The 15,898-nt window shown below is 42.8% G+C and overlaps 1 protein-coding gene across 4 annotated transcripts in view; it reads left to right on the forward strand.

Annotated features, from left to right (window-relative positions):
• The first annotated feature begins 731 nt into the window (after nt 1–731).
• afg2a (AFG2 AAA ATPase homolog A) overlaps nt 732–15,898 on the forward strand; it is an 86,968-nt gene continuing 71,801 nt past the window's right edge. For all 4 annotated transcript variants that reach the window (XR_008834616.1, XR_008834615.1, XR_008834617.1 and 1 more), the window contains exons 1-11: nt 732–962; nt 1,896–2,020; nt 2,101–2,258; nt 3,372–3,430; nt 5,480–6,079; nt 6,171–6,300; nt 6,379–6,435; nt 6,967–7,090; nt 8,254–8,355; nt 9,221–9,374; nt 15,162–15,319. Coding sequence is in view for 1 of the 4 variants with exons in the window: in XM_056439128.1 (XP_056295103.1) it covers nt 788–962; nt 1,896–2,020; nt 2,101–2,258; nt 3,372–3,430; nt 5,480–6,079; nt 6,171–6,300; nt 6,379–6,435; nt 6,967–7,090; nt 8,254–8,355; nt 9,221–9,374; nt 15,162–15,319 (1,842 nt within the window). In the remaining 3 variants the exon portion in view is untranslated. The remainder of the gene's footprint in view (nt 963–1,895; nt 2,021–2,100; nt 2,259–3,371; nt 3,431–5,479; nt 6,080–6,170; nt 6,301–6,378; nt 6,436–6,966; nt 7,091–8,253; nt 8,356–9,220; nt 9,375–15,161; nt 15,320–15,898) is intronic.

The raw sequence follows: 15,898 nt of genomic DNA on the forward strand, positions 1-15,898 counted from the left end.
AGTGGCGCGAGGAGGCTCCTGCGCAAAAATCCAGTCAGATTTATTTTTGGACTATAAACTCCATATCAATGTGTAAACTGTTGTTTTGCCAGTGTTAACGTTGCTTTTTGATACAATATGAATACATACATAAATTAATATACTTATATGTATGTGTATGTTTATGTATAAATATATGTATATGTATAATATTTATACATATGTTTAAATATATATATTTTTATCTTTCTTTAAAATATATTGATATTTATATATATATATATGCATTCACTTTCATATATAAATAATTGATTATATATATATTGTATATATAATATATTTTATATAGATAACATTTTAGGTTTATATATAAATATATTTATATATATAAATAATATATATATAAATCTTTTAATATATAGATATATATAAATATATTGTAATGTCTATTATATATATGTATATATATGTATATACATATATATAGATTATTTTTTCTTTCTTTTTGTCTTTCATATTATTGTACTATACTTATATACTAAAAGTCAAGAATGACATTGCAGGCTGAATTAATTTTAAACATCTTTTTCGGAGGAAATATTTTTGTGAGCAATAAAGTCAGATTACTCAATATTAAAAATAAAGTAAAAAAAGGCAACAAATACAAAATAATACCCCCGTCGTAAAATACGCAAGGCTTTACGGTAAAAGGGGGCGGGGCTAAACTCTAACCAGGAAGTGACCGACGCAGCTCCATGTTTACACATGTTTCGAGCTTTCACCTGGAGGAGATTTCTCACTTAATACAATGTCGTCAAAGAAAAACAAAAGCAAAGCTAACAGAGCGAGTGAAGGAGACAGTTCGCTGCTGTCGAAGGAGACCTCGAGCGACTCCTCCAACCTGCAGACACCTGGGCGCGAGGGAGGAAGGCGCGCGAGTCTACACAGCAACTCCTTCACTGTCATCGATTTCATTGATAAAGGTACCTGATGCATCAACAGTGAGGGTTACCGGGCTTTGACACAGCTGCAAGATAATGGGCTGTGTTAACTAACGGTTAATAACGGTTACTAACGTTAACTAACGTTACCTCTTCACGTTTCATTTTCAGTTTCTTCTCTGCTGAAGTAGGTTGGCTTTAAAATGAGGATTTATGTCGGTGTTTATCCACATTTATTGACACGCAATATATGTGGATATCTTCCTTCTGTTGAGTTGGAAATCACCCCTTTATGATACATTATATTTAAATATATATATATTTAATATATTTTGTTTTCTTTTTTAAAATATATGTATTTGTTATTTATATGTTATATTTATATATATATATACGTTTTTATATTTATTTTTATTTATATATATATATTTTAGATATTTGTGTAAATATATATATATATATATATGTTTTATCTGTATTTAATTTAACATATAAATAATTGGTTATATATATATTTATTTTATGTATATATATAAAAAACATTTTTGTTCATAAATATGTCTATAAATAAGTATATTAACTTTTTATATATTTATATATATACATATTTCTTTATATATATTTATGTTTTAATACATACTCTTTACATATATATATATGTATATTTATTTATTTATTTTTATATATGTATTTTTAAATATATATACTCTTACATTCTATTTTATATTTAGATATATATTATATATTATCAGCTGCATTTTCCCATTTTTTCATGGGAAATTGATCTCATCAGTTTTGGCTGGTCGGCCAAAATAAATGTTTATTTTTTCCTTCAAAAGGTAAGAATGAATACATCAGGAAATAAAATGCATTTCCACTCTGGAGTTAAATGAAGTCCCACTGAGACAAACTACAACTTTAAAAGTATTCTTTACATTTTCACACGGCAATTGTTTTTGTAAATTTCCCCCACAGCCGACGACAAAACGCCCAAAAGTTGCAGATCGACTTTAGTCCAGCTGAGCCTCAACTCGATGAAGTCCGCCGGCGTCTGCATCGGGAGGCCGGTCCTGCTCACGAGTCCCACGGGCAGACAAGAGGTGTCCTCTCTCCTCCTCTCCTCGTCAGTAATCTTAAAATCTGCATCCTTTATTTTCCTGATAACCTGCCTTCCTTCCAGGTGTGCTCGGGTTGGCCCGTCGCCTCCTTTCCTGCAGGAAAAGTGGGTCTTCAGAAATGTGCCCAGAACAACCTGAGAGCGAGGTCCGGGGAGGAGGTGACGCTGCACCCCCTGACGGGTCCCGTGCTCCGGGCCGAGGAGGTGGTTCTCTTCAACAGGTGACGTCAAACATGTTTAAAGTATCATACTCACACCCTACTTATTGTCGTGTTGCATCATAGTTCCTTGTTTACAAGGTAAACATGGCGAAAATGAATATGATTGTGATGTTTAACTTTGTTTTCGGAGGCTGTAGTTTGCGCTGCTTTTTAATTAATTGCCTCCTTTTTTACCGTAAAGCTTCACGATTTTACGACGGGTATTATATTTTATTTGTGACATTTATTATTAAAAAAAAAATGTTTTCATTATAGTTGCTTCTTTATTTTTAATATTGAGTAATCTGACTTCACTGATTAAGAAAAAAAGTTTTATAGAATAATACACTGTCAACCAAGTGAAACCACTCATTACAAGGTGACCTTTAAACTGCTATTTATTTAATATATATATAAAGAAAATATATTATATATATATATATTTATTATCTATCAAAAAAGGGGGGATTTCCTCCTAAAAAGATTTTAAAAAATTAATTAAGCCTGCAAAATATATATATATATAAAAATTGGAAACACAATTTTGAAGAAAAAAACCCAGTTGAAATAGGGTTTGTTTTAATTGTGAAAATTAACTATAAGAGATTGGGGGGGGGGGAAAGTGAGAATTTTGTCGATAAACACATGAGTAGAACCACATATTTATATTTATACGGTTTGAAAAGATATAATTGGCATATTTTTCAGCTGAATTTAAAATCATACATCAGTTATCTTTCTAATATTTGCCCCCCTGTTTTCATCAATCTTTTAAATTGTATTAATGAAAATCTGCAGCCGAACATTTAGATCCCATAGACATATACTACATGTTAAACTCACATCAAAACATCCAAGATTTAAGTGTCAGTTATAACGTAATGCCTCTAGATTGCCTTCAACACCTTTTATGTTGTGTGATGCTGCCCCCTGCTGGTCGCCACTCACAACTGCACTTTGACCAAACTATCAATGGTACCGTCTAGAATGTTATTCATCCACTGAATGAATCTATTTGTAAATGAGTCAATCAGTTTGCATGTTGTGACGTTATTTAGATTGTTTAAGACTTTATGTTATATTATCAATGTGTCTTATAGTTACAGTGCGTTCTTCTTCTTCTTCTTCTTCTAGGACTAAAGATGACACGCTGGAGACGGACGAGTTCAAGAGCTTCTTCCTGCGCTCTTTGGGTCAGTGGGTCACTTCTTCTCTCTCGGTTCTGATGCTCGGCATTAAGATATGATTCAGATCCAGTGATATGACTCGAGGGAACGAATAGAGCGAGGGCCGGCCTCCTCCAATGAAGAGGAGGAGCGTGTACAGTTGGAAGCTTAGAGGTCACGGTGGAGGTCAACAGGGAAATGCAAAGAAATAATATAATATTATTATGCAGCTTTTCAAATTGGATTAATTTGTAAAAGTGTGTGTTTGTTCTGGCTCGGGGAGACTTCTTTTTAGTTATTTATTACATTTATAATAATTTGCTCAACATATACAGCAATTAGAAATTACTGTTGGTATAAATACCGTGGCGTCTTAGTTCCTCTTGAACTGTGAGGTCCTGCTTTTCTCTCACGCTCTATTTCATGGATGGATGGATCTTTCTTCCTTTCTTTCTTCCTTCCATTCTTCCTTCCTTCATTTCTTTCTTTCTTCCTTCCATTCTTCCTTCCTTCATTTCTTTCTTTCTTTCTTCCTTCCATTCTTTCTTCCTTCATTTCTTTCTTTCTTCTTTCCTTCCATTCTTTCTTCCTTCATTTCTTTCTTCCTTCCTTCCATTCTTCCTTCCTTCATTTCATTCTTTCTTCCATCATTTCTTTCTTTCTTCTTTCCTTCCATTCTTCCTTCATTTCTTTCTTTCTTCCTTCCTTCCATCATTTCTTTCTTTCTTCTTTCCTTCCATTCTTCCTTCCTTCATTTCTTTCTTTCTTCCTTCCTTCCTTTTCTTCTTTCCTTCATTTCTTTCTTCCTTCCTTCCATTCTTTCTTCATTCCTTCCATTCTTTCTTCCCTCATTTCTTTTTTTCTTCTTTCCTTCCATTCTTCCTTCCTTCATTTCTTTCTTTCTTCTTTCCTTCCATTCTTCCTTCCTTCATTTCTTCCTTCCTTCCTTCCTTTCCTCCTTCCTTCCATTCTTTCTTTCTTCCTTTCTTTCTTCCTTCCATCCTTTCTTCCTTCCTTCATTTCTTTCTTCCTTCATTTCTTTCTTCCTTCCTTCCATTCTTTCTTCCTTCCTTCCATTCTTCCTTCCTTCATTTCTTTCTTTCTTCCTTCATTTCTTTCTTTCTTCTTTCCTTCCATTCTTTCTTCCTTCATTTCTTCCATTCTTTCTTCCTTCCATTCTTTCTTCCTTCCTTCCATTCTTCCTTCCTTCATTTCTTTCTTTCTTCCTTCATTTCTTTCTTTCTTCTTTCCTTCCATTCTTTCTTCCTTCATTTCTTTCTTTCTTCCTTCCTTCATTTCTTTCTTCCTTCCTTCATTTCTTTCTTTCTTCTTTCCTTCCATTCTTTCTTTCTTCCTTCATTTCTTTCTTTCTTCTTTCCTTCCATTCTTTCCTTCCTTCCTTCCATTCTTTCTTTCTTCCTTCATTTCTTTCTTTCTTCTTTCCTTCCATTCTTTCTTCCTTCCTTCCATTCTTCCTTCCTTCATTTCTTTCTTTCTTCTTTCCTTCCATTCTTCCTTCCTTCATTTCTTTCTTTCTTCTTTCCTTCCATTCTTCCTTCCTTCATTTCTTTCTTTCTTTCTTCCTTCATTTCTTTCTTTATTCTTTCCTTCCATTCTTTCTTCCTTCATTTCTTTCTTTATTCTTTCCTTCCATTCTTTCTTCCTTCCTTCCATTCTTTCTTCCTTCATTTCTTTCTTTCTTCTTTCCTTCCATTCTTTCTTCCTTCATTTCTTTCTTTCTTTCTTCCTTCCAGTCTTTCTTCCTTCATTTCTTTCTTTCTTCTTTCCGACCATTCTTTCTTCCTTCATTTCTTTCTTCCTTCCTTCCATTCTTTCTTCCCTCATTTCTTTCATTCTTCTTTCCTTCCATTCTTCCTTCCTTCATTTCTTTCTTTCTTCTTTCCTTCCATTCTTCCTTCCTTCGTTTCTTTCTTTCTCTCATTTCTTCCTTCCTTCATTTCTTTCTTCCTTCCTTCCTTCCTTTCCTCCCTCCTTCCATTCTTCCTTCGTTCCTTTCTTCCTTCCTTCCTTCCTTCCCTTTTGGTTTGAATAACTCTGTTTTTTTTCTTGTGCCAGATGGGAACGTCCTTCTCCCAGGAAACGTCGTCTCGCTGTCGTACTTCGGCCGCTCGTGCACTCTGCGCGTCGAGACCATAACGGGCGAGGACGGCGTCACCGTCCACCGAGCGGCTCCGGAGCCGGAGGACTCCTCCTCCTCCGTTCTGCTGGACTCCCCCTCGGCCGACCTCTCCCTGCAGCTCAGCCTGCTCACCGTGGACGACGACGGCACCGCCGCCGCCGGGTCACCCTCGTCCGGGGAGCCGGGCCCGGCGGCCAGCACCCCACGCCGCGCCCCCGTCTCCTCGCCCCTCGCTCCCCGCACGCCGCCCCCCCGGAGTCCTCCCGCCGAGGACGCCGTCAGTCCGGAGCGGGCGGAGAAAAAACTCCCCGCGGCGCCCCCTGGTGGCGCGCTGAGCACCGACACCTTCTACCGCCTGTCCTGCGCCACCAAAGTCCGAGTCGGACGCGGGGCGGGGCGGGAGGATCCGGCGGACGCGCAGGACTCGAGGTCAAAGGTCACTTTCAGCATGATCGGAGGGCTCAGCAGCCAGCTGGATGCCATCAGAGAGACCATTGAGCTTCCGCTGAAGCACCCCGAGCTGTTCTCCACCTACGGTACGCCACGCCGTAATCCAGCATTTAAAAAGAAGAATAAAAAACAAAAAAAGCGTCTAACCGGGAGCTTGTTTTGTTTTTCACCCCGCAGGGATCCAGCCGCCCCGCGGGGTGCTTCTGTACGGGCCCCCCGGCACCGGGAAGACCATGATTGGTCGAGCCATAGCCAATGAGGTCGGCGTTCACATGACGGTGATCAACGGGCCGGAGATCATGAGCAAGTGCGTACGGCCTCTCCGTCGCCCGGTCGGATGCACGGCGAGGGTTTTTAATATGTTTATTCTGTGTGTTCCTTGCAGATTCTACGGTGAAACGGAGGCGAGGCTGAGGCAGATATTCGCCGAGGCGTCTCAGAAGTGAACGGCACATCACACACTCTCTCTTTTTTAGGGGCTTATTACCGTCGCATTGAAAATGCGGAAGGTTATGTTTTGATCGCCGTGTTACTCGCATAACTCAAAAAGTATTAAACCGAATCGCATGAAATTTGGTGGGATGATTGGTTATTATCCGGGGACCATTTGATTAGATTTTGGGATTGATCGGGTCAAAGGTCAAGGCCATGATCATGAAAAGGTCAAAATCTTCTTTTTACCATAGCGCGGTAAATTTTTATCCAATTGGCATGCAACTAATGCCAACATGTTCATAATTCAATGCCCAATCTTGTGATATGCGGAGGTATGCGCTCTACCGAGTGCCCGTTCTAGTTTTGTATTTTTTGTTGCCATGAGCGCAACGTGTTTCAGATAATATTCGCTCCTCCTATCGTCATTTCATCACATTTTAACGTGCTGTTTTATTTTACGAATTTAAACGTTTTGCCGGTGGCGAACACACCTCACTTTTTTTTAAAAACAAACACATTTTTTCCGTGTCATCGGCAGACGGCCGGCGATAATCTTCATCGACGAGCTGGACGCTCTGTGCCCGAAGCGAGACGGGGCGCAGAACGAGGTGGAGAAGCGCGTCGTCGCTTCTCTCCTGACTCTGATGGACGGCATCGGCTCGGTAAGCCTCCTCTTCTCCCCGCAGGTCCAGATCAATCGAAAAGAGAGAAGATGTTCCTCTATTTTAGTGGCGGTTTGTTTGCTATTCGAATTTACATATTTCCAATTCACCCTGAATCCACTTTTGAGTGAAATTATTTGTGTACTAACATATTAGTTTTTGAAATCGTCCGAAAACCATCATGCGTGCTGGGGGTGTTGTTGGTCCTCGAACGCACCGTCGGTGCCTCGACGATGAGAAAAAAGATGATCCCCTCTACACACACACACACACACACACACACACAGTGTGGGAGCCTGGGAAACAAATCACCAAAAGGTTGCCATGACCCGCCCGTTTGGCGTCGCTTTATCATCAAAGTCCATCTCCACGAGCCTTCGTTTGGATTGGTGACATTACACAGATGCACCTATGCCCCGCCCTCTCTGGCTCCGGCCTGCTTCTTCTTTTTTTCCAGGCCAGATCCAAGGTCATCAGCCCTGATTGGATGTGTGTGTGTGTGTGTGTGTGTGTGGATTAAAGCGCTTCCTGCTCCTTGGCATTCCCGCTTGCCCTATGATTTTTACATTTGTTTCATCCCTGCGGTGGAAACGATTCTCATCTGGTGGGAACGTTGATTGAAAGAAAGAAGAAGAAGAAAAAAAACCTTCCTGTTATATTTGCTCAATCACCAAATGCTGACAGTAGGACACGCGGTTAATTCTGTTAAAAGCATTTGCAAGATTCCACCGTGCCCGAAGGAACACGGACCAATCAGAGGCGAGGACTAACGCAGCTGTCAATCAAACTGCTCGTGGGAAGAAGACAAAAATCGGAAAACTGAGTCAAATGAGAAAGTTTGAAGTTATTTAGGTTCACATTTCAATCAGTGATGCCAAGTTTGCCCGGAGTTCACGAGCAGTGATTGACAGCTGCTGCGTCGGAGGCTCCTCGGCTCTGATTGGTTGTTTTTCCCTTTTGAGCTCGGTGGAATCCGGCCGTTTCTTTTCTTTTCTTCCACGTATTATCCATCTCACCTTCAGGATAAAGGGACAGTGTAGTTAAATATAACATATTTTCATTAAAAGTGACCAGTAGAAGCTTTAAAGCAATACACAGACCTAATGTCACTCACTGTCTGTATAATAGTTTAAAATAATAATATTTGTGTGCTTTCCTTCCAGGAGGGCCACTCGGGTCAGCTGTTGGTTTTGGGGGCCACAAACCGGCCCCACGCCATCGACCCCGCCCTGCGCCGACCGGGGCGCTTCGACAAGGAGCTGGAGGTGAGCACCGGACACCGGGTGGGAAATGAGATCGACCTTTGGTCTGTAGTCGTAGTAGTAGGAGTAGTAGTATTGTAGAAGTAGTAGTATTATTGTAGTAGTAGTAGTATTATAGTAGTAGTAGTAGTATTATGGTAGCGGCTGTAGCTCAGTGGGGTAAGAGGGCCGTCCTGCAACCGCAAGGTTGTGGGTTCTATCCCCGCTCTCCCCATTAGTTGCAAGTCGAAGTGTCCTTGAGCAAGGCACTGAACCCCCAGTTGCTTCCCGGGCGCATCACTGCAGCCCACTGCTCCTTAATAACTAAGGATGGGTTAAATGCAGAGAACTAATTTCCCCTTGGGGATTAATAAAAGTGTATATTTTATATTTTAGTATTGTAGTAGTAGTAGTATTGTAGTAGTATTATGGTAGTAGTAGTAGTATTATTATTGTAGTAGTAGTATTGTAATAGTAGTAGTATTGTAGTATTATTATTGTAGTAGTAGTATTGTAATAGTAGTAGTATTGTAGTAGTAGTAGTAGTATTACTGTAGTAGTAGGAGTATTATAGTAGTAGTAGTAGTAGTAGTATTATAGTAGTAGTAGTATTGTAATAGTAGTAGTATTGTAGTAGTATTAGTAGTAGGAGTATTGTAGTAGTAGTATTATGGTAGTTGTAGTAGTAGTGTAGTAGTAGTATTATTGTAGTAGTAGAAGTAGTATTATTGTAGTAGTTGTAGTATTATTGATAACAATGCTGGAAATATCTTCCTGAAAGTGCTCCGTCCGTTTTGGGGTTCCTCAGGGTTCCTTCTCGGGGTCCCTTCTTGAGTTTTCTTTTCATCAATTAGTGGAGAAAGAAACGTCACCGTTCTCTCGTTCTCAGGTCGGCGTTCCGAACGCCGCGGAGCGGGCCGACATCCTGAGGAAGCAGCTGAGATTCGTGCCGTGCGGCGCCGCCGCCGAGGAGGTGACGCAGCTGGCCGCCGCCGCTCACGGCTACGTGGGAGCCGACCTCGCCGCCGTCTGCAAAGAGGCAGGCGAGTAACAATCCTCAGCTCCTCGGACCGGTTGGTTTTCCTCCTTCCCGGAAAAACCAACATAATTTGGGAAAAAACCCCAAACAAAGGCGCGCGTGCCAGCTGGGCCGTGGACGCGAGCCCGACTTCGCCCGGCGTGTTATTGCACATTTCGACTCCCCCCCCCTCAGCTCGTAGCACTTTGCCCCAAAACCACAATCCCTGGTGACTTATTTCCTCCCAAATTAGTTTTTAACAATTCTTCCGAGATGTTTTCTGACATCTCTGAACACAGCCGGGTCAACCGCCCCCTCGTTTGATATTTGCCAAAGAGGAAGTTGTGAGTTACTGTGGTATCCAGATCCCAGTGAGAGAAAACCACCGAAACCACTACTGGTTGTGAAATTCCTCTGCACCCCCCCCCCTTCCTCTTCTCACCCCCCCCCCCCCCGACGCCGCAAACCGATCCACCTCCCATCCCGAGGACCGGCGTGTTGGCCTACATACTGTGTGTGTGTGCACATTTGTTTTCTTTGACCCCGGGTGCCTCCTGGGTGGTCCCCAGCGCCCGGTGGTACGTGGCGTATTGCATTTCCAGCTCAGGAGGCAGCCGGGGGGCCGCTGTGCGGAAGCACTCTGGCGTGGAGCGTGATTTACCGTCCGCAATGGGAGAGGGGTGGGGGGGGGGGGGTGACCAGCAGTGGTCTTCCCACCCCCCCAGACCCCCGTTCCGACTCTCCAAAACATCCCAAAATCGCTAAACAAATTCAGGATGCGTTTAAACGCTTCGTTTTGTTTCAACGGTGAAATGCGACGCCGCTGCAGCCGTAAGGGGGCGTGGCCCTTTGTAAAGGAGGCGTGGCCATTCCTACGGGTAAGGGGGCGTGGCCCTTCCACCGATTCACAGTTTAAACTAAATGTAAACAAGGTAAAGAAACGCATCGAAAAACACCGACCGCCGTATTCATGACAAGAGGCTGTAAATGGAGGTTTAAGTGTGTGTGTGTGTGTGTGTGTTTGACTGTTGAGAATCTGCCAAACACACACACACAAACACACACACACACACAACCCCGATATCTGTTTTTTCCTTCTTTGCTCATGAAAACACGTCAAGTAGGAACTGCAGTTGTTTCCTTCTGACGCTCAGGTAACAATGAGCCGCCGGCCGCTTCCTGAAAAATATATAAAAGAGGAGGAGGGGGACGGTGTGGCGACGGCTGCGACACGCTCGAGACCCCCCTCACCACCACCTTGCACAGCTGCAGAGAAGCGTGATTCTAGACGCACACACACACACACAATAAGTGTGTGTGTGGGGGGGGGGGGGGAGGTCGTCCACATCCTGCCTTCTGCACAATGCCAACCTGCTTATAGATCCGAGTGAGACTAAATCGATTCTTCAGCTCTGGAAGGATGGATGGAAAAATCCGGGACGTTTTTCCCTTGTTTGTCCCAGTTGTCCCCTAGAAAACAACTTTATTGACGACAGATGCGTTATGTAACACACACACACACACACACACACTCGGACCAGATCCGGGCTGCGCTTTAAATCCCCCTTTAAGCCGCCGCTGAGCACGCAAATTATTAAGAAAGTCTGCGCTTTACGTGGTGTGCGCCGACCGAAGGAATCCGGCTGGAACGCCGTGATCCTTTAATGAGAGCCGGGATTTAAAAAACCTGGAGAAGGGAAAACAAAACAAAACAGGAATGTGTCTCGCGTTCACGTCGACGTCGCGCAGAAATACATTTGTGTGTATTTGCTGTAAAACACATTCATGACCAAAGCCTGATTTAAGCATAATAAATAAAGTGAATTGTCTTGATTGATTGAATGTAATCGTCCCCTAAAAGATAAACAAGCGGTCGCACAATGAGAGGAAACAATAACACAAAGTATTTATTTATCTGCTGTGTCGGTGGAGATTGTTGTCAGCGACTCCATGAGTTGTTTACATTTATTCAGGTTATTCCTTTACATGTGGAACCTGTCTGTGAGTCATTGCTACACATTTACATCCATAATATAATTAACTTTAAAATAATAAAAAATATTAAATAAAACATTTCTATATAAGATATTAAATATAAAAAAATTCGGGAGTTTACTTCCTAAGAAATATTTATACATTATTAATATAAACATAATCAAATATTATTAATAATAAAAAATAGAATAATAATAATAATTTTAAAACAAGCCGAAGAAGATAAACAACAACAACAACAACAACAAAATTCAGCAAAAGGGAGTTGTGTGTGTTTGACACGGATCCTGCAGAGGAGACTAAATGCTGCTGAACGTTGGCAGCCCAGGCCTTACAAAGCCCCCCCCCCCCCGTCCGTCTGTCCTTTTAAAGACTTCAGGAATTTCTGGGCCAGTCACATAAATATCGTTGGGATCAGCGTGTGTCGTTTATTTGAGGCCTCTGTTTATAAAACCCGGAAATGTGCTGCTTGTACTCCTTAACCCCGGCACTTACCTTTACCCAGTGACAGCTGTGTGTGTGTGTGTGTGTGTGTGGGGGGGGGCATGTGGTGTGTATGTATGAAACGTGTGTGTATATATAGATATATGTATGTGTGTACGTATGCCTGCACATGTCTTTCTGCATATTTGAAGTGTGTGAGCACGTGTATTTGTGTGTGTGTGTGTGTGTGTGTGTGTGTGTGTGTGCACTTTAAGTAAATACAGGTGCGGAGAGACGCTCCGGAAGCCTCGGCGAGGCATGAAAACGTTCCCGTGCTCGTTTTTATTTTTTTTTAACGGAAATGGTGTAATGCCCCTAAACTATTGCGCAATCTGTCAGATTTTTTTTTGGGGGGGGGGGTCCCGGCCCCCCCTCAACACAGTGTTGAAATGTAGAATGCACCGTTGAAGGACTTCTCCTGACGCACCGTCTCTGACAATGCAGCTCTGTGAGGGTTTCACCCTTCTTCTTTTTTTAAGTCTTCTTCTGGAACGTCCTGCTTCATCTCTTTTCTTCTTCTTCTTTTCTTCTTCTCGTGGCTTCTCCGCCCCCAGAAGGTTCGGGGCACGACGCAGACGCTGCACTCCAAAGAGTTTACAAGAAACTACACAAAGCAACAAAAAAAAACATCTTGTCGAGGCTTTGATTCTTGAGGGGAGGGGCCCCGTTTGGTGTGCGGGTCAGAGGCAGAAGACCCCCGAAGAGAAGGCCCTTCAGGGCTGTTCTGGACCCACATAATGAAGACCATCCCCTCAAGAGTCCCTCCATACCTCGTCCAGGTCCTGGTGTGGTGGTTTTTGTGCATTCTTCTACATTTTAAGGGGCCCCCTTATTTTCTTCTCCTCTCGATTCCCTCTCTCTCTCTCACTCTCTCTCTCTCCATCTCTGGTGGGTTTGAGTCCACATGAGGTTCAGATTAAATTGTGTTGTGTTGCCTTCTTCTTTTTTTTTTTTCTCCCTCTCTCCTTCCTTCCCATCGGATGTTTTCATAACAAAACCAAATGTGTGTTTGGAGTCAGCCAAGAGCCGCCAGAGGGACGGAGTCTGGAAGTCACATCCTCCAATCAAGTTTACGTTGGACCCTGGTTCCCCCTCTGGGGCATCCAGACCGGCTTATGGACCCCGGTTCCACCTATAAATATATATATTTATATTTATGTATGTGTATATTTATATATGTATTTATGTATGTATAAATATATATATCTAAAATATTACAATATATATATATATTTTGTATTATTATTATTTTTCTATATATACACATATATATTAATATATATGTGTGTGTATATATACACACACATATATATATATAAATATATGTGTGTGTATATATATATATATAATCAAATAATAATACAATATATATATATATATTTTGTATTATTATTTATATATATATTTACATATATAAATAAATGTGTGTGTATATATATATAATAAAATAATAATACAATATATATATATATTTTGTATTATTATTTATATATATATATATACACATATATATAAATATATATGTGTGTATATATATAATACAATATATATATATATATTTTGTATTATTATTTATATATATATATATATCTACACATATATGTGTGTATATATATATAATAAAATAATAATACAATATATATTTATATTGTATTATTATTTTATTTGGGGGGGGGGGGGGTAGTGCACATGGCGTCTTGTCGTGGACCACATGTGTGTCTTTCTTTTCTTTCTTTCTGTGCAGTCAAAAGCTTTAATGCAGACGAAGAGCTGGAGGGGGGGGGGGCATCACACGGCGGGCGGGGACTGGCGAACACATTGACCTCCTTGGACGAACCTGCTCGCATTAACTCTGTCCTTCTTCTTCTTCTTTTCATCCTTCGGGGTCCTGGAACAGATAAACAGGATGCAGTCTTGTCTGATCGTAAATCCCCCCCCCCCTTCTCGTCTGCACCCCCGAGCCCTGGACCACCATGTCCGGTCCTCCGCTCCCCTCCAGGTCGCCGTTAGCTCACAGGAGGAAGCCAGGAGTGTCCGTGTGACGCGTACACGCGTGTGCGTTTCTACGAGTGAGCTTAAACATGGTTATAATGGCTACTTTATTATTTGTTGACCTATTTTTATGAATGCAAGACTTGCAATCAACGTCAGGGTGCTAATCTGAGTTACGGCTCTTGTCATCATCGGTTTCCACGGTTTCAGGAGGACCGGTCTCCCCATTGGCACCGGTTTTCGGTCCCCAACCCGACCCACGAGTGTCACTTCTCACCTGTTTTTTCCCCCGTGTCAAAGCAGTTCGGAGACCAGCCGGACCTGTTGGGTTTCCTCATGGTGACCCCCCCCCCCCTACATCCACCCCCACTCACATAGTGTGAATACCACGACGACTTCACCAACAGAAACGAGATATTCAACATTTACCCAGAATCCAACATCTTTTTAAGCTCAGCAACTTGACCTCCCTTTGCATTTTATTTTATTTTTTTTTCATACCGGCTATTTTCTTTAAATCTAAAAATTCTGACACAGCCGGCCGTGTTTCGTACTCACGGTTAAATCGGGAGAATTTCGTGGGAGAGAGCGTGATTTGTAAACATTTTTACCGGCCCTCTTCCCGCGAACAAAAAGTCGAACTTCCCGTTAACCTGTGCTTTAGAAATCCGCGTTGCGTGTCTGCACTCACTCATCCGCCCGTGCGACCGGAATCGTTCATCCCCCTCGGCAATCGTCTGCGTCCTCTGGTGAAACAAAAGGCTCCTTCTCCATATTGACGCATCGCCGTTTTTTTGTTTGTTCCCGACGCCGAAGGTATTCAAACCCTCCCGGCGCTTCCCTTCCCTTCGGCCGTCCTCCCTCTCTTCTCCCACAATAAAGCGGGGAGCAATTATTTCCTTTTTTTTCTTCTCTTTCTCCGCGGTCTAAAGAGGAATTAGTGTTCATTTTGAGATTTGCATTCGCCGGGCGTGTATCATCATCATCATCATCATCATCATCGGCGGCGGCGTGTACGAGCCTGAAGGCTTCCGGAGTCAAGACCGTTGGACTGGTTCCTTGTGGGTTTGGAACGGGGGAAAAACAACCTAAAGCCACGACACCACGAGCGTCTGCTTCTCGAGGAAAACAACTCGCATGCTCTTAAACTCGGAAATGACCCCCCCCCCCCCATCTCTGCCGTCGACCGGACTCAACGTGAAGAAAAACAACTGAAACGTCTTATTTTAGAAAGACTACTTTAGCATCATCATCTTGTTGAGGAGTCGATCTGAACCTCTCTCTCTCTCCCTCTCCCTCTCTCTCCCTCTCTCTCTCTCCCTCTCTCTCTCCACACACACAGGTATGCGTGCCCTGAGGCGAGCGCTGGCCGCTTCCTCCCCGCCGCCGTCGGACGAGCAGCTGACCGGCACGGTGACCGTCACCCTGCAGGACCTCCAGTGGGCCATGACGGTGGTGAAGCCGAGCGCCATGAGGGAGGTCGCCATCGACGTGCCCAAGGTACGGCTGGGCCCTCCCCCCCCCCTCCCTCTCTCTCTCTCTCTCTCTGTTTCTCCTCATCCGCTCCATCTCTTTCTGTTGTTAGACTCTCCTCTTGCATGCGTTTAGCTGGACGCCAGTTATAGCCGACGAGAGTTCTTTGGCTGGTTAATTCGACCAATCGGCACACTGCAAACTCTGGTTTAGCTGGTTCCCTAGGAAAGGATCCTGAAATGGTCCCTGGTCCCTAGGAAATGATCTTGAAATGGTCCCTAGTCCCTATGAAAGGATCCTGAAATGGTCCATGGTCCCTAGGAAAGGATCTTGAAATGGTCCCTAGTCCCTAGGAAAGGATCTTGAAATGGTCCCAAGGAAAGGATCCTGAAATGGTCCCTGGGCCCTAGGAAAGGATCCTGAAATGGTCCCTAGTCCCCAGGAAATGATCTTGAAATGGTCCCTGGTCCCAAGGAAAGGATCTTGAAATGGTCCCTAGTCCCAAGGAAAGGATCCTGAAATGGGTCCCTGGTCCCTAGGAAAGGATCCTGAAATGGTCCCTAGTCCCCAGGAAAGGATCTTGAAATGGTCCCAAGGAAAGGATCC

This window comes from Pseudoliparis swirei, chromosome 19, assembly GCF_029220125.1.
Source record: "Pseudoliparis swirei isolate HS2019 ecotype Mariana Trench chromosome 19, NWPU_hadal_v1, whole genome shotgun sequence".
NCBI lineage: Eukaryota > Metazoa > Chordata > Actinopteri > Perciformes > Liparidae > Pseudoliparis > Pseudoliparis swirei.